We start from the raw sequence: 24,998 nt of genomic DNA on the forward strand, positions 1-24,998 counted from the left end.
ATATGTGTAATCAATATCAGAATATAATAATAATATTAATAACTACTCCCATAAATGTAGTGAGAATTTTAGGGTGTGTAGATCAGACTATGACTGCCAAGGTTCCTTCCAACTCTGACATTCAATGTTTTCATTTACCCAACAGTGGGTTATTGAGTTCAATTGTTTCTGATCCTCCCTTGTCTCATCTGTGATATTGACCACTCTCCCTCATTTTTTAGTCAGTACCAGATGTTTTTGATAACTACTGCTTTGTCATATAGTTTGAGGCCTAAGGTACTATTCTTACTCTGTCCCTACCTTTTTTCATTGCTTTTGATATTCTAGACCTTTTGTTTTTCCAAATGAATCATTCTTTTTTCATCAAATTTATGCTATTAAAAAGATTCCTCTATGCCTATATTTTATGGGTTTTTATTAAAGACATAATGAATTCTGCACTGTCAAAGGCTTTTTTCTGTATTTATTGAGATAGTCTGGTTTAGATATTTTTGTTTTTAATATGATAATGTTATTTTCCTAACGCTGAACCATCCTTGCATCTCTGATATAAATCCAACCTACCTACAAAAAACTCCATATTTGATTAAGATTGTTGGGAAAATTAGAAAATAATCTCACAAATTAGACTGAGTCCAACATCTTACATCACATGCCACAACACATTTTAAATGAATATGTAACCTTAATACTAAAGATCATACTATTAAAAAAATTAGAAGAGAAGTAGATTATATACCTCTCACAGCTATGGCTAGGAGATGTATTCTTAACCAAACAAGAGATAGAGGCAATTATAAAAGAAAAAATAAATAATTTTGATTACATGAATGATCTTTGATTACATGAAAAATCTTTGTATCAAATTTCTCTGATAAATGTTTCATATCCAAGATATATAAATACTTAATAATTAAATGTATATATGTTTATATATACATATGTGCGTAAATACTACATATGTATATATAGGTATGTGTATGTATCTATATCTATCTATCTATCTATCAGCAATTTCCCAAAAGGCAAGTGGTAAAGGGATATGAATAACAGTTCTTAAAAGAATTACAAAGTGTTTACAACCACATGAAAGAATGCTCCAAATCACTGATAAGATAAATGCTCATCACAATAACTCTGGCATTTCTCCTCAGATCCTACAGATTATCAAAGATGACCAAAAAAATGGCAATACTCAACTCTGGAGTGGTGTGGGATGACAGGCACATTGCTATATTGTTGAAGCTGTGAATTGGTACAAACATTTTGGAAAGCAATTTGGAATTATGCCACTAAGGTGACTAAATGTCCATTTCTTTAACCCCCAGATTCCATTACTGGGGCTTATATCCCAGCCATCGATAAGTCCCCATATACACCAAAATATTTGTAGCACTTTTTGTGATAGCAAAGAATTGGAAACAAAGTAGATACCCATCAATTAGGAAATGATGAAACAAACTGTAATGCTCAAATGTGGTGGAATATTACTATGCTCTGAGAAATGATATATATGATGAATACAGAGAAGCATGGAAAGAGCTACATGAATTGATAAAGTAAACAGAGCCCTCAAAAACAATATATATGACTACAACAATGCAAATAGAAAGAATTACATAAAAATAAAAAATGAATGCAGCAAAATTATAAAGCTCTAACATGACTCAAAAGAAGAGATAAAGATGACACCCCTAACCGACTTTTCCAATGTATTGATCAGTTGTACTGATTTTTCTTTTCTTTTTCTTTTCTTCTCTCTCTCTCTCTCTCTCTCTCTCTCTCTCTCTCTCTCTCTCTCTCTCTCTCTTTCCCTTTCTTTTTCTCTTTAATGTGGAATGGCTTGCTGGGAAGGGGAGAGGGAAGGATGCTGGGAAACACTATGAAGATATGAGAAATGAAAGATAAGTAAAAAACTTTATAAAAAAACTTTATAAAAAAGAAATTCAGTGCTTCTGTGATCCTCAAAGCAACCCTGTGGTAAGCACTGTTATCCCTATTTTAAAGATGAGGAAATTGGGGCTTCTAGAGTTTAAATAACTTGACAAAAGGCAGACAGGTATAATAAGTGTGTGTTTGTGTGTGTGTGTGTATACACACACATATATACATACATTATGTGTGCATAGGTATGTATATAATTGCAACTATATACACATCTCTATGTACATGATTTGAAAGTAAAATGCAGAGAAATATGGCACTTTAATGTTTACAAATCATCTTAGATACATTATCTAATTTTTATCCTGAAAGATAATCCTATGGAAGAAGGGTTATACTGGTTTTATTTGGTGCCAAGGGAAGTAATAAGTGGAAGTGGCAAGAAGACAAATTTCTTTTTGGATGGAAAGAATAAAAGAATAAGTTCTAAACAGGTTGGATGATATGGAAGTGGAGTAGACAGCCTTGGCAGAGAGTGGATTATCCTTTACTGGAGGTAATTTCAAGCAAAGAATGATTTACCTCGAGTTTGTTGAATTCTGTGTGTGTGTAGTAATACATTCATATGTATATGTGCAATCTGAAACTGAAATTTAGAGAATGAAAGACATGGATATTTCTTTCTTTTCATCTGGTAGGATGCAGGAGGACATGAGCAAAGAGAGCTAGTGTACGAAAAAAGAAAATGTTTCACCGTGAATGATTTCCTTAGGTTCTGATCCAGTTTCTAAAAATGAACTTGAATATTCCACACAAATGAAATCCTGTAATTTTTCATCAAATCACTCATTTGGTGCCCACAGTGTATTCATTTTCCATTCTAAAGTAACCAATCAGCTTATCTTAGTGGTTTCATTCCTTGGCTCTATAATAGAAGAAATTTGGTTCCCAGGGTTTACTGCAAAGGCTGCTATTGAGTAATCTTTTTGTCAGTAAGTTGAAAGTTTTACATACCTCTCCTTTCTGTTTTATTCTGTACTTTAGATCTGCTGATAACCAGAGCAAATACTTGATTTCTTCTCCTGTAAAATCTTTTAGAGTTAAGAGATGACGTCCTTTCAGCTGCACATTACTTTGGACTGATTTTCCACATCTGTATCCAATAAAAAAAGAAAAAAAATGCTTTAAAAAGCCTTAGTGATTTACCCTTTGTTTTTTTGAGAAGCAGCATAACAAATTAGAGTGACTGTCCCTTGATTTTGTGAAGTTAATGTGTTTAAATGTAATTAGCAGAGATATGGTTTAGAATTTAAATGAACCAATATTTCCTTTAGTTAGAAGGGGAGAGTGAATAATTTTGCTTCTAATAGGGTAACATCTATTAAGGCGGAAAAGTGGTTCTTTTGCTACATTTTAGCTCCCATTTAACAGTGATTCCTATTGCGTGTCAATAAAAATTAAGCATAGCTAAGGCAAATCACATCTATTAAAAATTCATATATTACTAGCACTCGAATAATTGTCATAAAGGCTAACTATTAAGGCTAACCCCTGGCCCCAGTACGAAGCACAAGCTATCTCTACTGATGGCAAAGTCTTTAATTGTGCTCATAACTTTAACTGCTTGTACCCAATCCAATAGAAAAACAAAAAGTTCATTTCATTTGCTTTGTCGTTAAGAAGTGAGAATGCCATCCTGACATATTTTATCACCATATTAACCAACTTGTTGACTAAATTATTGTTGGTTCAAAAATATTGGTTGGTTCTTTGGTGTTTTCCTCTTTTCATATCCCTAGCAATTAGAATAGTGCCAGGCACATAGTGGTGCTTAATAAATGTTTATTGATTGAATATTTACAAAAATATAAATTGCTCAGATTAATACAACAGGAAATAGAATACTTAAATAACTTTTTCTTAGAAAAAAGAAATGAAAAAGCCATAAAACAACTTCCTTAGAAAAAACCTAGGAGCAGATGGATTTATGAGCAAATTCTACCAAATATTTAAAAACAATTAATGTAACTATAGGGGAAAAATAATGAAGGAAGTCTATCAAACTCCTTCTGTGACACAGATATGGTCTTGATACCTAAACCAGGAAGATTCAAAACAGGGAAAGAAAACAATATATCAATTTCCCTAATGAATATTAATACAAATATTTTCAATGGAATACTTGCAATAAAATATCACAAAGATCATACTCTATGACCAATCCAAATATACATCAGGAATGCAGGACTAGTTCAACATTAGAAAAATTCTAAGTATAATTCATCATATTGATAACAAAAGCAACAAAAATAATACGATTATTTGAATAGCTAAAGACAAGGCTTTTGACAAAATATAACACCTGTATCTGCCAAAGAAAGCACAGAAATAAATGGAGCTTTCTTTAAAATGATAAATGGTATCTATTTAAAACCAAGAGTAAGCATTATCTATAATAGGAATAAACTAGAAGCCTTTCCAATAAGATCAGGGGTTAAGCAAGGATATCCATTATCACCATTACTATTCAATATCTAGCCAGAGCAATAAGAAAAAAGAAATTAAAGAATAAGAACAAATAAGAAATAGAACGACCACTTTTTGCAGATGATATGATGGTTTACTTAGAAAACCCAGAGAAGCAACTAAAAAACTAACCAAAACAATTTTAAAATTCAGTAAAGTTGCAGTATATAAAATAAACCCATACATGTCATCAGCATTCCTATATATTATTTAAAAAAAAAACAGTAGGAAGAGAGGGAGGAATTCCATCTAAAATGACTAGACAGTATAAAATACTTATGAGTCTACCTGTCAGGACACACACAGGAACCATAAAAATACAATTATAAAACATTCTTCCCCTGAATAAAGATGTTCAAATAAAAAAAAGAAATATTAATTGTTCATGGGTAGACCAAACCAATAACAAAAATGACAGTACTACTTAAATTAATTTACTTATTCAGTGCCATACCCATCAAAAATACTAAAGAATTACTTTATAGAGCTAGAAAAAAATGACAAAATTCATCTGGAGAAACAAAAGGTCCAGCATATTAAGGGAATCAATGCAAAAAATGAGAAAGAAAGGAGCCTAACAAAAGACTGAATCTCAAATACTCAGAGGGATACATTAGGTATACAATATTCAGGAATAAATGAGCACCGTAACCAAGTGTTTGAGAAACCCAAAGATCCAAGTTACTGGGGCAATAATTCACTATTTGACAAAAACTGCTATAAAAACTGCAGAGTAGACTGGCAGAAGAAAAGCATAGAACATCTTCTGGTGTATGGCAAGATAAACACAAAATAAGTACATGATTTAGTCACAATGGATAATATCATTAGACAATTATTGACCCATAGAAACAATTGACTGTCAAATCTATGGATAGGATAAGAGTTCATGACCAAGCAAGAGACAGAGAATTCTGCAAGAGATAAAACTGATCATTTTGATTATATAAAATTTTAAAAGTTTTAGCAAAAACAAATCCTATGCAGCTAAAATTAGGGGAAAAAAGAAGGAAAGTAGTTTAGTGTAGAAAACCATTTATAAAATCTTTTGGAGCACAGTGGTAGGTTATAAGTATAATCTCATAAAGAGTGAAAAGTGGTAGAGGGAAAAAGACATATTTAAATGTGTCAAGGGACACATTTAAGCAAGAGCATCACAAGAACATTTCAAAGATAAACTTGAAAGGAAAGCAATCAACAGATGAAGAGTGGAAAAAAATCTAAAATAAATTATTTTCTCCATCAAACACAATATAGCTTCCACATTTGGACTTTTAACATCACAGTCTCCAATACAGTCTGTGTGGGGAAGCAGGTAATAGGTGGAAATAGATAGAAAGACAGATAGATGATAGATAGATAGACAGACAGACAGACAGACAGACAGATAGATGATAGATAGATAGATAGACAGATAGATAGACAGATAGATAGATAGATAGATAGATAGATAGATAGATAGATAGAGTATTGATAATGTATTTTTGCTTCTTCTTAATGGGAAGATCTTTCCCAACCATGAATAGGCCCATGTGACCTGCTTAAGTCACATAGAAGCCTGAGTCGCATAAGTCCAAGTCACATGGAACAGGAAGCGGTGGAGTAGGAATGGTAGAACAGGAAGAGGCAGAGCTAGAGAGAAAATTGAGTCAGAGCAGTCAGAACTGAGGGAGAAAGAGATGATGAAGGAATCTAGTCTCAAAATATTTGGGAGAACAGATACCAAATACTTGGGGGAAATAATAGACATGATTGCCTTTAAGAAAGGTGATGAGGAAAAAAATAATAACTACTGGTTTATATGCCCATTTTTCTACTATAAAAAAACAAAATAATCTACACATAGACCAAAGTTGGGCAGCTAGGTGGTAGAGTGGATAGAGCATTGAGCCTGAAATCAGGAAAATTGATCTTCTTGAGTTCAAATCTGGCCCCAGACACTTACTAGCTGTGTGATCCTGGGCAAGTCACTTAACCCAGTATGCCTCAGTTTCCTCATCTGTAGAATGAGCTGGAGAAGGAAAAGACTACTCCATTATCTCTACCAAGAAAACCCGAAATGGAGTCACAGTCAGATATGACTGAATGGTAACAACTGTATATCAAAGTCAGCCTTGATAAAAGCATAAGAACAAAAACCAACTAGGCTTTCACAAACAATATTCCAGAGCAGACCGTATCTTTACCATCAGGTAATTGACTAAAAGAGTACAAAATTCCACTCTGCTTATTGTTTATTAACTAACCTTGGCTTCTGTTGCTAGGTCTTAAAGGGAGAGCTTTACAGAAAAGCCAGATGCTGGAAGCAATAGGCCCTTTAATTATGGGGACTCTGAAGAGAAAGCCATGTGGCTTCACTGAGGACGGACAAGGGAACCTAGTTAGAGGCAGAGAAGTAGTGGAAGATTCCCCAGGAATTCCCCAGGAAGGCGTGCATCTCTGAAGCTGGAGCAGCAATTAATACCTCCAAACTAGGGCAGCCTACTGACCCTCCTACACACACACATGTGCGCGCGTGCGTGCACACACACACACACACACACACACACAGCCAGGACTAGTAACAGTTCAGGGAAAAGATATAGTCATGGCTATCGCCAGAGAGTTTTGAACATGATGACCTTCAGGCCACAACAGGAGGAAGAAACCTGCAATGACCTTCAAGGAGGCTGCTCCTATGATTTGCTACATCATTATGCCAAGAATAATGGTGCTCCTGAGTCTGCCTTCATTCCATGCCTCAGGTCAGCTTGTGGATGAGGACAGTTCTGGGACAAAGTCACCTCCATAAAATTGAAAAGTGGCAAGTATTTTTATAAAGAGGTGCACCTAACTGGTTTCCCACACCTCAATGGGGTGTGTGTGTTTGTCCTTTGTTGCCAAAGAAGACCATGCCATCAGAGAAATGATGACATGACTTGCACTTGACTTTGTTTTGAGTGAGTGAGGGCTGTGCAGGTCACCAACCTCACTTCTTCTCCAGAGCCATCTGAATCCAGTCACCAGATGTTCATCAGGATGACTGGAGATGACCCAGGATGAGGTAACTGGGGTTAAGTGACTTGCCCAAGGTCACACAGCTAATGAGCGTCAAGTGTCTGAGGTGAGATTTGAACTCAGGTCCTCCTGACTCCTGCACTGGTGCTCGATCCACTGGGGTGAGGAAAAAGTGGGGGCATTCATCTAGAAATTTAGAATTTTGTAGTTTAGAAGATTTCAGACATAAAATATCTTAGATGTCGTGAGTTCTGAATGGTACAAGGCAGAATGGAGGGGCAATAGGAAGGAGAAGTAAGGTTGAGAGAATGGTAAAGGCAGGTCTAAAGTATATATAGTCTGTCAGACAAAGACTAGGTCTGAAAAAAGGGACCATCTCCAGTTATTCTGTTCTATATTTCACCACCGGATCCAGATGGCTCTGGAGGAGAAAGTGAGGCTGGTTACTCTGTACAGTCCTCCCTCACTCAAATCCAATTCATGTAAGTCAAGCATCACTTTTCTGACATCATGGTCTTTTTTGAGGATAAAGGACAAAAAGCAACCACAAAGTCTGAAAAAGCAAGATTTCCTGGCATACAATATATTATATATGCCTATTCCTGGTGTTAAAAAAAATTGTGATTCCAAAGAGAAAAATGTTTCCTTAAAAGGCCGTGTGTGTGTGTGTGTGTACCCTGTTCCAAAAAGTGCGTATATTAAAATCATCTAAGATTACTTATATGATATAACCACAGAGGCAACTTATTATATATTATTATTATTTTTATTATTACTACTTGCATTATTAATGTCGAGCAAGGCATGCAGCAGACATACGTCATTCACAATTGCTTACCACTGTGAGTGAAAAAATGACTATTAAATAGCTAATTGTTAATATTGAGGAGACACAGGACTTACCCCTTTCTGAAACCTTGTTCTCTGCTAGACCAAGCCAGCATTAAAAGAACATTGCTGATAATGAAATTGGATTAGCTTTCTCTTCAGTCTTGTTTCTTTGTATTATACTCTCTTTGAGTGGGGATAAATTCTTTGAATGGATTGCCAAAAGCTGGGCAAATTACATCATTTGGGAAGCAAATTACATAATCAAAGTCACAGCCCCTCCTTAGAATAAGTCTACTTTCATTATAATATTCATTTTTCTCATTACCCACCCTTCCAAGGGCATATAAGTGCCAAGTTCCGTGAAGGGTCTTTGGCATTCAAGATGATCACTGACCCTTTTTATTAATTATATTCCAGCGTGATTAACAAAATGTTTAATTACCCAGAAACTATGTCTCTAGAACTTATAGATCCCATCAGTTTTAGGGAAGCATCTTCTCCCCAGAAAAAGTAATTTTAGAAATCCAAGAAAGTTAGAGGATTATGTAAACAGAGACCCTCAAGCCAGTAAGGACAAGACGTCTTACTGATTTCCATCTTGAAGGAGATCTCCACTCTCCAGTCCTACCAGTAGATTCCAATGAGATTAATTACACAGAAAACACACCCATTCTAACAGATTTGATCTTTGGCAAGTCCTGAGACCCCAAGGTTTACACATTCTCCCCCAAATCACTTGACATCCTGTTTCTAGTACTCAACCTCTCAAATAAGGAAAAAGATGCGCAGGCTCACCTGATAGTCTCTGGAATTCTGCTGCATTTAAGGTCATCCCTAAGGCTGTATAAAATCCTACATATGTTCATCTCCCTTGGTTCAGTGCCTTATTGTCCACCTTTCAACTGCTTATCAGCTGGTGCTAATTAATTGTTTTTTATCTTCTAGCCTTAATTCCTGATTTATTGAGCTCCAGTCAAATGAACCAAGGTAGGAGTAACAAGGTGGATCTTAAGGACTTCTAAATTGGGGAATTCCATAACATTACTAACATGGGACACATTCTCAGTGAAAACCCCAGATAGAAGTGGGAACCCAGAGAGTCTTGTTTACGAATGACATGATGAATTTTATCAAACCTTGAGAGTTACAGAGACTCTTAAATGAGATTCTGACTCATTTAAACATTTGACTTCACTTATACACATAGGACAAACCAAGTTAATAAAAAGGTTTCCATGATATTTAGTTAGATGGGCAACCCATAAAGCTGACCTATAAGTACATTTATATTGGAAATACACAGAAGATTGATCATGAACTAGACCCAGATTTGAATTAGAGGTTTGCTTGCATTTGGGGAATTGGATAGTTCTTTTAATGCTCCTAAATTCTCCCTAAAATAAAGTGGCCCTGTTTTAATACAATATACTTCCAGTGATGTTATGAAACATGGAATATCACAGTCTTGGAAGAATTCACATTGTGGATCACTATAAAAGCATTAAAAAATGCATGATGGCTAAAATAGACTTCAACATATTATCAATGAAGCATTGTATATAATGATGCAATTATGTCAGAAGTGGCATAAAAGATACCATCAAAGATATAAGACAATGTGGAAGTGGATTGGTCATGTAGCAAAAAAGTGAGAGGTAACAGATGGGATGGAGAGCTTGTGAACTCCACTGGTACCCACATAAGTACAAAAGGTAGACCGCCATTATATTGAGTGGATCCTCTGGGTAAAAGGTTTATGAGAGGACAGGAACAAGAGTTTTAGAGGATGGCAAGGTATGGATGGTGTATAATATAGACCAGAATAGCTCCCTCTTAGTGAATTTAGGGTAAGTAAGGAAATTTAGGGGAAATATCTCTTCCCCACATACTGTAACTTCTGAGACCAAGGAAACAGAACTCTAGAGTTTGCCCTTTACTTCCCTCCCTATTGACAACAACAGGATGAGCAAGAATTATTCTATTTTAAAAGGACCTCAAACGTCTTGGAGATTTTCTGCCAATGCAGGGAATTTTGATAAGATCAACCTCAGAGAAATGCATTTCCCGCAGGAACAAGCCTGACCTTTCACAATTCCGATGATGCTAAGGTTAGCATATTTTCCTCATTTCCATTCTGCTGTGGAGCGTTTCCTCTGTATCCTGCATGTAGCTTGCTTTGCACGTATTTGTTTGCATGCTGGCTTCCTCTATTCGAAAATAAGCTTCTTGAGGACAGGGACCATCTTTTACCTCTTTTAGTATTCTAGGTGTTCGCACAGTACTGCGTACATGGTAGATACTTAATAAATGTTTATTGATTGATCGAATGCTGCTGATTGGATGTATACTTCAAAAGCCATCCTAAGAAGCTAATGTTATTCCTAGTCCAAGCATCTCCCATAATATCCTCATAAATTTATTTTCCTTTCAGTTTGGCTACTCACCTTTTGACCTCCATTAACACAGACTTCATAGTGAGTGAGATTCTCCCTAAGCTCCCATGGAACTCAGGCTGGGAAACTCCCATAACAATGGGTTGTGATCTGCCACATGGGAGATAATACGCACATTGGTGAGATCATTGATCCAGAGGGACCCTTCAGAAAGCTAAGGAAACACATAGACAAATACAGAAATATCTCTGGAGGCTCAGAAGATTTAAAGACTCTTTCATCATTATAAAGAAGTGAAAAAAAATGCCAGACTTGGATTGAGTGTCAGAAGATAGGGATGCTGAAGGTCTGAGAAAGGGAAGAAAGACAAATTTTGACCCTTTTATGAGGAAATTGCTTCCCTAGCTCTCTCCATTGCAAAGGCATTTGCAGAGGGGAAAACTGATGATTTTAGGGTGTTTAGGGATGTCAGGAAGTCAAGAGAGGGCTAGTACCTAGAGGCAGCTAGGTAGAACAGTGGATGGAATGCTAGGCCTGGAGTCAGGAAGACCTGACTTCAAATGCAGCCTCACATACATACTAGCTGTGTGACCTTGGGCAAGCCACTTAATTTCTGTTTGTCTCAGTTTTCCCAACTGTAAAATGGGCATAGTACCAGCACCTACTTCCTAGTGCTTGTGAGGATCAAATGAGATAATATTTGTAAAGCACTCAGCACAATGTCAGGCACATAGTAAGTGCTAAATAAACATTTATGCCCTTCCCTAGTGGATGTGGAATCAGTGTATAAGCAATCCGATAGTACAGCAAATGACATGAATTCAAATCATGAAAATAGCACCAATGACTTTTTCATGTATCAGTTTAGAAAAATGTAATGCTAAGTGCTGCAAGACACAAAGGAGGGCCCGTTACCACGGGTTTTTTGATCTGCTTTTCTAAAAGGAAAGGCAATTTTTGAGGGGTTAACAGTCACTTTAATCAAACACAATGTATCATTCAGTTCATTCAGGGGAAAAAGTCAGCAACTCGAACTTCAGAGAAAATACAGAGAAATCTCAGCAGACAGCACTTCCAAACTGTCTAACAGCAAGTAATACATGCATCACAATTCAGAAAATAGATGTAACTGCCTGACCATACATACATAGTTACCAGAGAGGGAAGCACCAACATCTGGATTTTCAAAGCCAGGGGGCTGCTTAGTGGCTTCCCAGAGTCTCATCTGGCACACAAAGCTTCTTCCAAAAATTAAGCCCCAAAGTAAAACCACACCTCAGAGTCTTTATACACTTTTTAGAGCCAGAGGGCATCACAACCCTTGAGAACCAGTGCCTCATTAACAAAATATGTGGGCCTTCCTACTAATCTTCCCAGGCCCAATAATTGGTGGGAAAGATCCTCCTTAGTCACATTATTCAGTGGCATTATAATTTCTTGGAATAAACAAAAACAGCAAAAGATCTTACTTTGCTTGTCCTCCGAAGAAGGCAACCTACAAATTTTAGGGGAAAATCTTCTCCACAGTAAAAAGTAATCTTAGAAATCAAAGAAATAGAGCTAAAAGATTGTGTAAATAGAGACTCTCTGGCTAGCAGGGACAAGATGAACCTTACTGATATATACCTTAAAGGAGACCTCCACTCTCCTAGAAATTTCCTGCCTTAGCAGGATATTCTAATGAGACTAATTACTAATTACTAAAACCTGATCTTTGTCAACTTCTGAGACCCCAAGGTTAACACAGTCTCCCCCAAATTACCTGAAGTAATATGCCTATTACTAAACCTCCCCCAAAAGAAAAGTGTCTAAGCAGCCTCACCAGGAAGTCTCTGGAGCTCTGCTGCATTTAATGTCTATGTAAAATCCTTTATATATGTATCTCCCTTGGTTTATTGCTGTGGCAATCCAATTGTCAATCACCCATCAGCTGATACTACATATAATTTTTATCTTCTAGCTTGGCCTTAGGATTTAATGATTTCCAGTCTAAGGGGAGAGGAGGAATGGAATCTCTGGTTTAAGAAATTCCCCAACAATTGATAGATAGCAATTAATTGTGCAGATAGTAGCATTCAGACTTTTTATTATTTATTTTTTACTAATTACCATTCACTATATTAATAAATTCAGCAATTGCATAACATTATTTTCATGCTAAGATCAGGTTAGGATGAAGTCAAATCATTTCGGATAAGCTTATTACATGTCTAAAAAACAATAAAACAAAATACAAGTAACCATAAAAAACCCATTCTGGGTTATAACCAAGAAGAATAGACTTGGGTTCCTATGAAAAGAATATAAAAGAAAAAATACAAGCCCAAATGTGTTTTTCAGAATGGGAAGAAAAAGTCCCTTTTTGAAACAAAAATGACCACAGCAAAAAAAATGCTATCAAAATGAAGTCAAAAGAGTTTCCTGCCACTCAGTCTACTAGCTTGAGGCAACACCCATTCAGGTACAAAAGGCTGAATAAGGAAAGGAGGCAAGAGATGTACTCCTGATTCGCCAGTATCAAAAAAAAAAAAAAAGTCTGGAAAAGTTATTTAAAAAAAAAACCCAACTGCTAGCACACATACTTAAATTGCAAGCTATTTGGGGAGGGCGGGGGGGGGGGGCAGGAATCCCTCAATACTCATTCTAGGCTAACAAAAGTATAAACAAACATAATGTGTCTCATACAACTGAATACAAGTCTAGGGCAATTTAGGTTAAAAAATTGATTATATGTGACCAGGAAATACATTGATATTTTTCTAGACTAACTCCTATATGTTAAGGTCCCTCCTGGTTCTTCTACCTATCTGACCATTCTTTCTCAGTATTCTTTATACAATATTAATCTAGGTAAAGCCCCAGGTGTCCCCAGGCCTCTGTCTTGGGCCCTCTTGTTTTTCTCCCTCTATTCCACTTTATTTACTGATCTCATTACCTTCCATCAATTTAATTATAGGATGCCTTCTATAGACATCTTAAATTATCAACATATGCAAAACAAATTATCTTTTTCCCCCAAAGCCTCCCTGCTTCCAAACCTCCTTATTCTGCTCGAGGGCACCGCCATCTTCCCAGTCCACCAGACTTAGAACTTAGTTTTCCTTGGCTCTCTCACTCCCAGTTCCCATATCCAACCTGTTGCCAAATACTTGTCAATTTCACCTTTGGAAAATCTCTCCAGTGTGCCCTCTTCTCTCTTGTTTCTGCCACCATGCTGGTGCAAGCTTTCCTTTCTTCATGCTATTTGGTCTCCCTGACATGAATCTTTCCCTATCCCAGTTCATCCTCCATTCAGCCACGAGAGTGATTTTCCTAAAGTATTGATGTGACCATGTCATTCCCCTAATCAAACACTAGTGACTCCTTAATTGTTTCCAGGATCAAATAAAAAATTCTTTTTGGATTTCAAAGACCTTCATAACCTCCCCAGGATACCTATCCCCAATCCACCCCATATTGTGGGATCCAGTGATACTGGTCTCCTTGCTGTTCTACAAAAAAGATACACTTAACAGGAAACATTTTCAGTGGTTGTCCCCCATGCCTGGGATGCTCTCTTTCCTCATGTCTGCCTACTGGCTTCCCTGGCTTCCTTTAAATCACAACTAAAATCCCTTCTCTAAGGTCCTTTCCCAATCTCCCATTATTCTGGTGCCTTCCTTCTGTTTATTATTTCTCATTTATCCTGTATATAGCTTATTTGGAAGTATTTGTTTGTAAGTCATCTCCCCCATTAGACTTTGAATTCTTCACAGGGACAGGGACTGTCTTTTGCCTTTCTTTTTTTCTCTAGCATTTAGAAGAGTGCCTAGCACATAGCGGGTAGTCATTAAAAGTTTATTGACTGACTGGTGTGTTGTATGTTCTTTTGCTCATGTAGCTAGGTTATATGCACAAAGATGGGTCTGTATAGACACGACTCACAGAGAGGCAACAATATCTACCTCTAGAGTAGGGGTGGGAAAACTGTAGCCTATAAGTTAAGAATTTTTAAAGATGTTTTTATATACAATAGAACTTTATTTTAAAAGAACTATTTATAGTTTTCAGGGAGTACAAAATCAATGCCAGTCAGAATTGTTCTGAGGAATACAATTTTCTCTAGATATTTCATCTCCCAACCTTTCTCCAAAGAAGACTTTGATTCATACCAGCAGGGAAAGCAGGAGATTGGGGCTAGAGACTGGTCACTCTGCTCCGATCAGTGAAAGGGAATGCTCTGTAGAATGATATCTATCTGCTCCCTTAAATGTTGTTAGTCTAGAGAAAATAATTCTTAGATTCAAATTGTGCTTCTAATCATTATCCCTTCACTGAAGAGCACCCCAGGCTATATATCCAAGGCCTAACTCCCTTCTCACCAAATGTCACTTTCATAATGTGTACATATAGAGAATAGTGAATAAATCCATTTATCCAAGTCAATAGCAAAGAGAAATCAAAGAATCTCTTACCCAAGGAGAAATTCCCCAAAATCTCTAGTGTTCTTGGCTGGGGATAAGGATATGGTTGAGGTGCTTACAATTTCTTTTAGGGACCTAAAGGGAATCTGGAACTGTATCTTTTTGCTGGAAACAACAAAGACAAAAACAACCTAGGATCTCTTTTCTCCTAATCTCTCACCAACTCTGCTCTTCACAAATTCAGGGAGCATTGAGTAATCCATCTCCAACAACTGAAAGAGTTTTTTTTTGGAAATGGGTTTTGAATCACTCCTTATATCAGGGTTGTTGTTTGTCCTTCATTCTGGAAGAGGACCATGTCCTCAGGAAGGTGATGCCATGACTTACAAGTGAACTGAATTTAAGTGAGGGAGGGTTATGCAAAGTTACCAGCCTCACTTTCTCCTCTGGAGCCATCTGGGTCCACTGGCAAGATAGATCAGGACAACTGGATCGCTGAAAGTGAGATTAGGAGTTGAGACAGAGAAGGCTGTGTTGACTGAGAATTTCTGTCACGTGTTTCAGGATGAGAACAGAGAGTAGGCTTGGGAGAATCCAGAACCAAGAACTCTCAGAGCCACAGTGCAGTGTGAGATGAGAGCAAAAGGTTCCAATAAGTAGACCTTGCCATGAGTTTCCTTTCCCTGCATAGGTTTGTGCTGGAGCTAGCTCAACCCACTCAAGAGAAGCGATTGTTAAATCTTCAGTGTGAGCGTTGATACTTTGGAAACTTGTGAAGTAGGTACTGCAAATATCATTGCCTCCACTTTATGGATGAAAAAACTGAGGCCCAAAGAGATGAAATGATTTACCCAAAGTCACATAGCTAATAAGCAGTAGCTCTGGGAATAGAACCCAGATAGGCTGTCCTGTACCTTCAAGGACACTCTCCTGTGGATTTAAAAATCTGGAGGGTATCCTCAGTTGCCCAAAATTCAGGCGTGTGCTATTTAATAGAATCTGATCTTACAGTCCTTGGCATTGCTAATTTCATATTGTCTGTATGGTTCTGGCAAACAGACTACAAACCCTACCTCTGCTCAAAGCTCCTCTCTCTCTCCATGACAAATACCATCCAGATAGCAGTGTGTTGGTAGGTGTTTAACAACTAACTCTCTAAAAAAATTTTTTAACTAACAACACACTTTTAATTGTAATCTGAATTTATTAAGATTTTTCTCTATCATTTTATTAAATCTAGACAATAAAAAAACAATAAATCAAACCCTCATTTGCAGTTTGCCAATTTCCAAAGTATAAGCGCTCACGCTGAAAATTTAATAATTAGCTCTCTTGAGCAGTTTGAACTGGCTGCAGTACAAGCTCTTATTTGGGGGGAATCAAATAGGTTTACTGTTGATGGGTATTGTTATAGGATTCTTAGAAATGCAAGTTTGCAATACCTAGCTTTAGGTCAAGCCATGGTGGTGGTGGTGGTGGTGGTGGTGGTGGTGGTGGTGGTGGTGGTGGTGGTGGTGTGTGTGTGTGTGTGTGTGTGTGTGTGTGTGTGTGTGTGTGTGCGCGCGAGCGCGCGCGCAGGGGGGGTTTGTACCTATTCATTGTGAGAACAAGCTTAAAAATAATTGCTTCTCCAAAGATAATTTCCATGCAATAGGAAGTCATGTAAAATGAACCTTCTATTTTCAAGACCATAACAATAGCACATTAACATTCCACAACTCAGCACTTCCTTCAATACTCTAACGGGAACTAGGCTGAAAAGCAAAGCAGAGGAAGTTTCTAGGAATGCAGGAAAAAGCCCCATAACTTCTGGACAAACAGTTCTTAGCACCCCCTGAGGTGTAAACTGGGAATATTCTCATTTAAGGCAAAAACAGATAGGGGGAGGGAGCAGCAGTGGTACAGTGTAGAGTGTGATGGCTGATACAGCTAATCAGGAAGAAATTCAAAATGTTTCACTATTTTGTGGGGTTTGGGGAGGGATATGGCCCAGACTGTAAGTAAGAGAAGAGGAATTGCCTGGGGAAAATGTCCCTAGATAATGCGGTCTTGGATGGAGCAAAGCTTCCTCCATTTTTCCCTAAAAGCTCTGACAGTACCACACCAAGAAAGTTTCAATTATTGTTGACTGGTGGTCCTAACTTTTGCCTGTCTTACTCAATAAAATATTCATTACTAGTATTGCTGGAGCGCTCAAAGGGATGGTCTTGCAGTCTGCTTCTCATAAGGAAGCACCCCTTTTCTGGATGCTCACTAGGTGAAAGGTGGGGGGAGGAGCATGGAGAGAGAATAGAAAACACAAACTAACTTAATCTGAGAAAGAGGTAAAATAATGTCCGATCCACCAATTTTAGACCTTTTGGCTAAGATAGATTCAATCTGGATCAAATCATTCAGGACTCCCCAAGTCACCTCTTTCCCAGTGCCAGTAATAATCCCTCACATTTCTATAGACCTTTGCTATTTGCAAAGCAGTTTACAGACTTCATCTCACTTGGTTCTCAGAATAACCTCCCAAATCAGTTATTATTATCATTACCCTTTTAAAGTGGAGGAAATTAAATGCCCAAGAAGTTAAGAACTTAAAACAATTTCACTTAGCTAGTAAATAACAGGAGTTGGGACTCAGACTCTGATTTCCTTTCCTTCCCTGGAGAGTCCTCATGAAGGTCGCTCTGGAGCAGTATGGCATCAATTAAGGACATGTTCCCCAATGGATAGGATTTCTAATAAACAAATGACTCAGTTGGGTTTGGTCCTCACAGAACGCAGTATTTTTGCTGGATCAATCAATCCTCTGGATTTCTTGAGGAGACTATAATCTATGCTGAGGATTCTCACATCTATTTATGCAGCCCTTACCTCTCTGTTGACCAGTAGACACATCTCTAATTGTCTTTCAAGCATCTCTGACTGACAACAGAAACTTAAACTCAACATGTCCGAAACTGAGCTTACTGTCTTTCTATCTATTCCTTCTCTTCTTACAAACATCCCTTACTGTCTAGGGTACCACCATCCTCCAGGTCCTCCAGCTAACAACCTGGATGTCATCCTTGACTCCTCACTATCTCTCACACCCCACATCCAAGCTGTTGCCAAGGCCTGTCCATTTCATCCTTGCAGCACCTCTCAGATATGGCTCTTTATCTCTTTGGGTATTGCTACCATCCTGGTTCAAGCCCTCATCATCTTGTGTCTGTACTGTTGCACTAACCTGCTGGTTGGTCTACCTGTTACAAATCTTTCCTCACTTTAGTTCATTCTCCATTTAACCACCAAAATGATTTCTCTAAAGCAGGTGGTCCAACCATGGCACATCTATACTCAATAAACTCCAGTGGCTCCCTAGAACATCTATGATCAAATATAAAAATCTTCTGGTCTTCAAATGATAGGAAAAGATCTGTATATACACCAAAATAGTATTAGTAATGTTTTTTCTTACAGCAAAGCACTGAAATCTAAAGGGATGTCCAAAAATTGGAGAATGGTTGAATATATGGAATATGAAAGCAGGAAGTGCTTACTGATCTGTTTGAAGTGATGAAAGAGAGAGATTCAAGGAAAGTGGGGAGAATGGATATGAACTGATGTGGAGTGAAAAGAGTAGGACCAGGAGAACAGTTTACATAATGATCACGACATTGGAAAGAAAAACTATTTTGCGAGACTTAAGAACTCCAGTTAATTCAATGACCGAAGCATGTTTTCCACCTCTTGGTAAAATGGGTTAGAGGTATAGAAGGAGACATATTTTTAGATATGACCAATAGAGGGAGGGAGGGAAGGGAAGGGAAAGAGGGAGGGAGGAAGAAAGAAAAGAAAGAAAAATGGCATCAATGATTTTTTGTTGTTTAATTCACAGAAGAGAACAGAAAGCGGTTTGGAGAGAAATGGGAAAGCAGGATGCTTTTGGAACGAACATGCTGAATTTGGTAAATAAGTAAAAAAACAAAGCTGTACATAATTAAATTTGTTTTTTCCTATAACTCTTTAAAAAGCATTCTTTGTAACATTACACACACACACACACACACACACACACACATATATTAAGATTTTTGGTGTTTGTCCAGTTTACATCAAAAAATATTTTTTAAATACTATTGTTTCAAGGTACAGGACACAGCAAATTGAAAGTTAACATAGCCTCCCAGCCTCCTGCCCAAATCCACTTGGCTGAAGACTATAAATGAAGTTAAAATGTAACATTTAACAAACAAGAATCAAATAGCTTTCCTCTCACGGGAGGATGTCAAAGGTCAGAGATTTCACTGAAACAGAACTGTTCTTAGTTTATTTAGCTGGATGTCATCCAGTAGCAGGGCGTGGTGTGTGTGTGTGTGTGTGTGTGTGTGTGTGTGCGTGTCACACTGCATCAGTTACAGAGCTCCATCTAGACTCTAGGTCTAATGATTTTTCAGTCCAGTGCTCTTTCAACGACACCACACTGCCTCCCTAAATTCACCACAGAAATTTTGTTTTAAAATCTACTATGGACACAGACAACAAAAAGAAGACCACAAGGTGTCGTTGAATAAATAAGATGTTATTTCTATCATTACAATTCATGCACGTGAACTTGAACAAAATAACAGCGCTATATGTTGCCAAGCCCTTTTGTGATCGCTTCCACATGTCTGACATCTGCCCCTTCTTTCTAATAATCCGCCAGCAGAGTTCAGACTTTCATCATTTCTCTCCTGGACCCTGACAAGAACCCTCTAATTGGCCTACCTGTTTCCAAGGTCTCCCCTCTCCAATTTATCCCTCTTGCGGTTTCCAGATCAATGTTTCTGCCTCTCTTCCCAGCTGATTTCAAATGACTCACCCTCATGTACTCTCAGTTCCAACAGAACCAGCTTATTGGTGCTTCCTGAAATTCCGTCTCCTGCCTGTTTGCCTTTGCACAGACTGTATCCCTATGCCTAGAATTCCTCCCTTCTTAATCTCCCCTCTTTAAACCTTGGCTCCCTGCAAAGTGCACCTCAGGCCCCATCTCCTTCCTAGAAGAGACCTTTTCTGATCCCTAGACCTATGCTGTTCCAGTGCCTCACCATTCAGAAATTAATCTGTATTTGATTTGTATGTACTTTTTAATTTCTTTATCTGTGTACATCCCCCAATAAAATGCAAGCCCCTTGAGGGCAGAGAATTTTTCTTTTTCTTTTTTTCTTTTTGACTGTGCATCCCCTTCCAGCCTCCCAACTTCCCCCAATTCCCTCCCAGGGTCTGATTCACAATAGGTTCTTAATGCCTGCTTGTTAAATAGAACTGAACAGGTATACTCTAATAGTCTGGGGTTTATGGTTTGTGTGCATGATTTGAATCCTTATTGTGCTTGTTTACTTAATTGGTTTATGGTTATTAAGAACGCCTCCAGGATTTGGGGTGGACCTGTGATCTTATAGGAACATTGGAACCAAAGGAGCAGGGTGAGCCTTGCATGGCTTGCTACCGACATTGTTAGAGATCAAGTATCTATTGGAACAATTATATTTATAATGAAAAAAAAAAGAAAGAGAAACTAAGGTAGGAGGTTTATTGTGACTACAACAAATATATCTTTCTGAGAACATGCAAACACTATAGTTGTTTCCTTAAAATGACTTCTATCCTTGCTTTAAAGCATCTTCCTTCCAGTTGCTAGCTCAATTTCTGGAATCAAGAAATAGCCACTTCAGCCATACAATCCAGAATCTTAGGGACTGAATTTTCAAATGTAAATGAAAAATAAATGCTATTCCTTTTAGGCAGAAAGTTTTTTTTTTTATATGACCTTTTAAAATATGTATCTCTAAATCGTTTACTGTTGAATTTTAAGTCTATTCAAAGATTGGATGAACATTGGCATCCCTACAGTGAAATCAATCAATCATCAAGCATCAATTGAAAGCCTACTATGTGCTAAGCACAGAGTACAAAAAAAAGAAAAAAATCCCTACTCCCAGTGAATTTTCCATTCTGACAGGAGACAAGACGTGAATGTAAAATATGTACAGAATGAAAATAATATTAATAAATACAAATCTACTCAAAGTAGTTAAATACAAGGCATGGTATTGGGGAAGTAAAGTTTGAGGTGGAGGGTACTAACAGTTTGGGAAATCAGGAAAGGCTTTGTACAAAACATAGTACTTAATGCAGTATTTTTTTGAGATAGAAATAAATTTAATTCACATATATTATGTTTTAAAATATAATTTATAATGTAGGATATACATGTGCTATAATTATGTTCTATTAAAAATGCTAGGTCACTGCTTATGCCTGGGCAATATACCATGCATTGTGCTGGTGTTATAACTAATATTGAACAGTATCTTAACAGAAGAGAAAAAGTCTGGGAGGTGAAGGTAGGAAAGGAATGTATTCTATGCATGAGAGATGGGCAGCAACAGCATGGATTTGGGAGATAGAGTATCATGTGTATGAGGAACAGAAAGTTATTTTGACTAGATCACAGAGAATGGGAAGGGGAAGTCACATTAATGAGGCTGGAAAGGTAGCTTGGGTCCGGATTGTGTATGACTTCAAAAGCTACACAGAGAACTTCATATTTTTCCTTAGGGACAATAGGAAATCATTAGAGTTGGTTGAGAAAGGTATATTGTTGGAAAGTTCTTTCTATGCCTTTCATTCAGCCAATATTAACTGATTTTTCTCCCTGGTCTGAACCAGTGATTTCGTCCCTGTAGGTGTCTGGCCCAGTGTGGAAACTCCCTTCACAGATGAAGAGTAGAATTGCCTTGGCAGATAGCAGGTGCTTAATAAATGTGTATTGATGAGTAGATTCATTGATTCAGAGGTTAAGTGATTTATTTAAGATCTCATAGCAAATAGGTGTCAGAAGCAGGGCATAAACTCAAGTGTCCTTGGCTCTCAAACTGGCCCTCTATCCACTGTACCACCTTACCTCTCAGATATTAGGTGATAGCCCAATATAATTGGTTCCTTTAATCTTCTCAAGATAGATGATTGTTTAGAATTTAAAGGCTCTAAATGGAATAGATTGGATTGGAGATGTCTAGAACGGAATGGGCAAGTCACAGTCTTTTTCTCTGGACTTCAGTTTCCTTGTTTGTAAAATGAAAGAGCTGGACCAAATAATGTCTAAAGTCTCTTCTAGCTCCAAAGCTATGGTAAAAATGAAAATCATACAATCGTACCTGCCACAGTGGGCACAAAATGAAATGTGATCAGTGCAGAAACAAGAAAAGAAAGGACGACTCAGATACTGGTCAGATTACTTATGACCCTCTCAAGAAAGGGGACCCAACCCTAACTCCCAGAAGAGACAATTTTCTTAGTACGGAATATCATTTCCATCATCACCAGAACTGTTCACATTCCCTAGATAAGAGAAGGTCTATATTGAACACTTACTGAAAATTTCGAACTGCCAGATGGCTTCCTTGTCGGAGAGCTGCACTTCTCAGCAAGGTCTTCAAATTAAACAGCATCTTTGGCTGATAATGGGAAGGACAGCTGCAGGTACTCAAGAATTCCTCTGCACAAAGTCAGCAAGCAGAAGCACCTTGGTTAAAGAGAGGACCTTCTGTTTGAATGAGGGAGCAAAGGTAATGTCACTTTTCAACGACCTTATCTAGCCTTCCTGGTTAGGATTCACACTGTTCAGGGCTACGGGGCAGGTGTACTTAATCCAAATTGCACTAATGTGTAATTTTTAAAGGGATATTAACTCTTGGTTTCCATTTCAGAGCCAAGCCAGGAGAGGTTTTTCCTTAAATCTATTGATTGAGTCACACAATGGTAGGTTCAACTACCATCCATTAACCAATATTTACTGACTGCCTACTGCGGTCAAGGTAGAATGAAATGAGATCAGTGAGATAGCATACATAAAACACTTTATAACCCCATAACTTTAAAAAAATATGTTATCATTAGTTTTTGTTGATTGGTTCATTAGGACCTATGATTTCATTGGTATAGGGAAATCTGGTATGGAAACTCCTTCCCCTGGTATATATCAACAATTTGTCTGTAGAAAGTTGCTTGGACACGGAAAGAGTGAATGAGTTTTCCACAGTCACAAAGTCAGTTTCAGAGGGACAATTTTAATACTGATCTTGCTAATTTCAAGGTCTTCTTTCTCCATTGTTCCGTCATGTCCAACTTTTCATGATCGCATTTGGGGTTTTCTTGGTGAAGATACAGGAATGATTTGTTATTTCCTTCTATGGATCATTTTACAAATGAGAAAATTGAGGCAAACAGGGTTAGGTGACTTACCCAGGGTCACACCACTAGCTAAGTGTCTGAGGCTTGATTTTAACTCAAGAAGATGAATATTCCTGATTTCAGGTCTGGTGCTCTATCCAATGTACCACCTACCTGCCCTATTCCTCAGGTGGGCCTCCCTCTGTTTCCTATGCCACACTAAGTATTAAAAATATTTTATCACTATAGGAGACACAAAAATAATTAACTCAGAACATGAGAAAAAGGCAGAATACAAGCTTCTAATATTTTGGAGCTCAGAAATGCCTCCAAAGTATTATATTTAATAAAGAGCCAGTATCACTCTTAACACAGCAAAACTGGGAGTAAACATTCCTCTGTAAGGGAAGGGGAAGATGGAGGGAGGTAAAGACCTAGAATAAAGACAACTAGATTAATCAGAAAGTGTTCATTAAGTGCCTACTATCTGCCAGTGCTGGGGATACAAGTACAAAAAAAAACTGAAACAATCTCTACCTTCGAGGAGTTCACATTCCAAGGCATCTGGGTAGAGCTTGGGAGTAGATAGAACTCTAAGCCTAGAATCAGGAAGACCCCAGTTCATAAACTAGTTGTGTGTCCCTGGGCAAGTCACTCTATTCATTTTCTTTAAATATAAAATAGAAATAATAGTAACATATACCTCCCAGGGTTGTTGCAAAGATCAAATGAGATAATATTTGCTAAGCACTTAGCACAGAGTTTGGCACATAGAAAGCACTATACAAATGTGAGTTATCATTGTTATTATTAAAGGTGAGGGGACAATAAATGCACATGAATATATACACATATTTATACACTATATGTATATATATAAATATGCCTATGCAGTATAAATGTAAATTATTTAAATAGAAGGTGGTTTGGAAGGGAGAGAACTAGTAGCTGGGAATCAGGAAAGGCTTCATGTAGAAAGTGGTGCTTTAGCTGCCTCTTAAAGAAAGAGAAGGATTCTATGAGAAACAGGTAAGGAGGGCTTGTCTTAGAGTCTTGAAAGTCATCTATCACAAAGGTGAGGAAATGGAAGATGCAGTGTCACATATAAAGAACAGAAGGAAGGCCAGTTTGACTGGATCTCAGAGACAGGGAGGGTGGGTAATATACAGGTAGGAAGAGGTCAAACTGTGAAGAGCTCTAAATAGCTAAACAGAAGGGTTTATCTTTTACCTTAGAGGCAATAGGGAATTACTGGAATTTATTCAGAAAAGGAGTGATGTAGTTATGTATTGGTTTAGGGAAAAACACACTGGCATCAACGTGGAAAATTGACCAGAAAAAGGAGAGGTCTAAGGCAGGGAGACCAATGAGGAGACCATTTCAATAATCTAGGCCAGAAGTGATAAGGGCCTGCACTTAAGGTGGTGGCTATGTAAATACAGGGAAGGGTTCAACTGTGAGAGATACTCTAAAGGTAGAAGGGGCAGCATTTGTCAACTGAGCACCCATGTGGAGTGACAGAGATTGAGGAGTCAAGGAGAGGGATAGATTTGGGGATGGGGGGGGATAAGTTCTGTTTTGAATATATTAAGTATGAAATGCCTCCAGGGCATCAGTTTAGAATATCCATCAGGCAACTGATGATGGCTGGAGATCTTCATATCTGAGAATACCCTCTATCCCGACAAGTCTCAGCCAGTCCTATATTCTTCACTGAAACTTACTCATGGTGTGTGCTCAGTAAACAATCCTTAGTCCCTCAAAGATGGAAGTACGT

At 37.7% G+C, this 24,998-nt stretch overlaps 1 protein-coding gene across 1 annotated transcript in view; it reads right to left on the reverse strand.

The window, feature by feature from the left end:
• OTC (ornithine transcarbamylase) overlaps positions 1-22,670 on the reverse strand; it is a 67,045-nt gene extending 44,375 nt beyond the window's left edge. Inside the window, exons 1-2 of the mRNA XM_072615172.1 lie at positions 22,424-22,670; positions 2,899-3,037 (exon numbers count right to left, since the gene is read on the reverse strand). Coding sequence (XP_072471273.1) covers positions 2,899-3,037; positions 22,424-22,500 — 216 coding nt within the window. The 5' untranslated portion in view covers positions 22,501-22,670. The remainder of the gene's footprint in view (positions 1-2,898; positions 3,038-22,423) is intronic.
• Positions 22,671-24,998: the final 2,328 nt, after the last annotated feature.

This window comes from Notamacropus eugenii, chromosome 5, assembly GCF_028372415.1.
Source record: "Notamacropus eugenii isolate mMacEug1 chromosome 5, mMacEug1.pri_v2, whole genome shotgun sequence".
NCBI lineage: Eukaryota > Metazoa > Chordata > Mammalia > Diprotodontia > Macropodidae > Notamacropus > Notamacropus eugenii.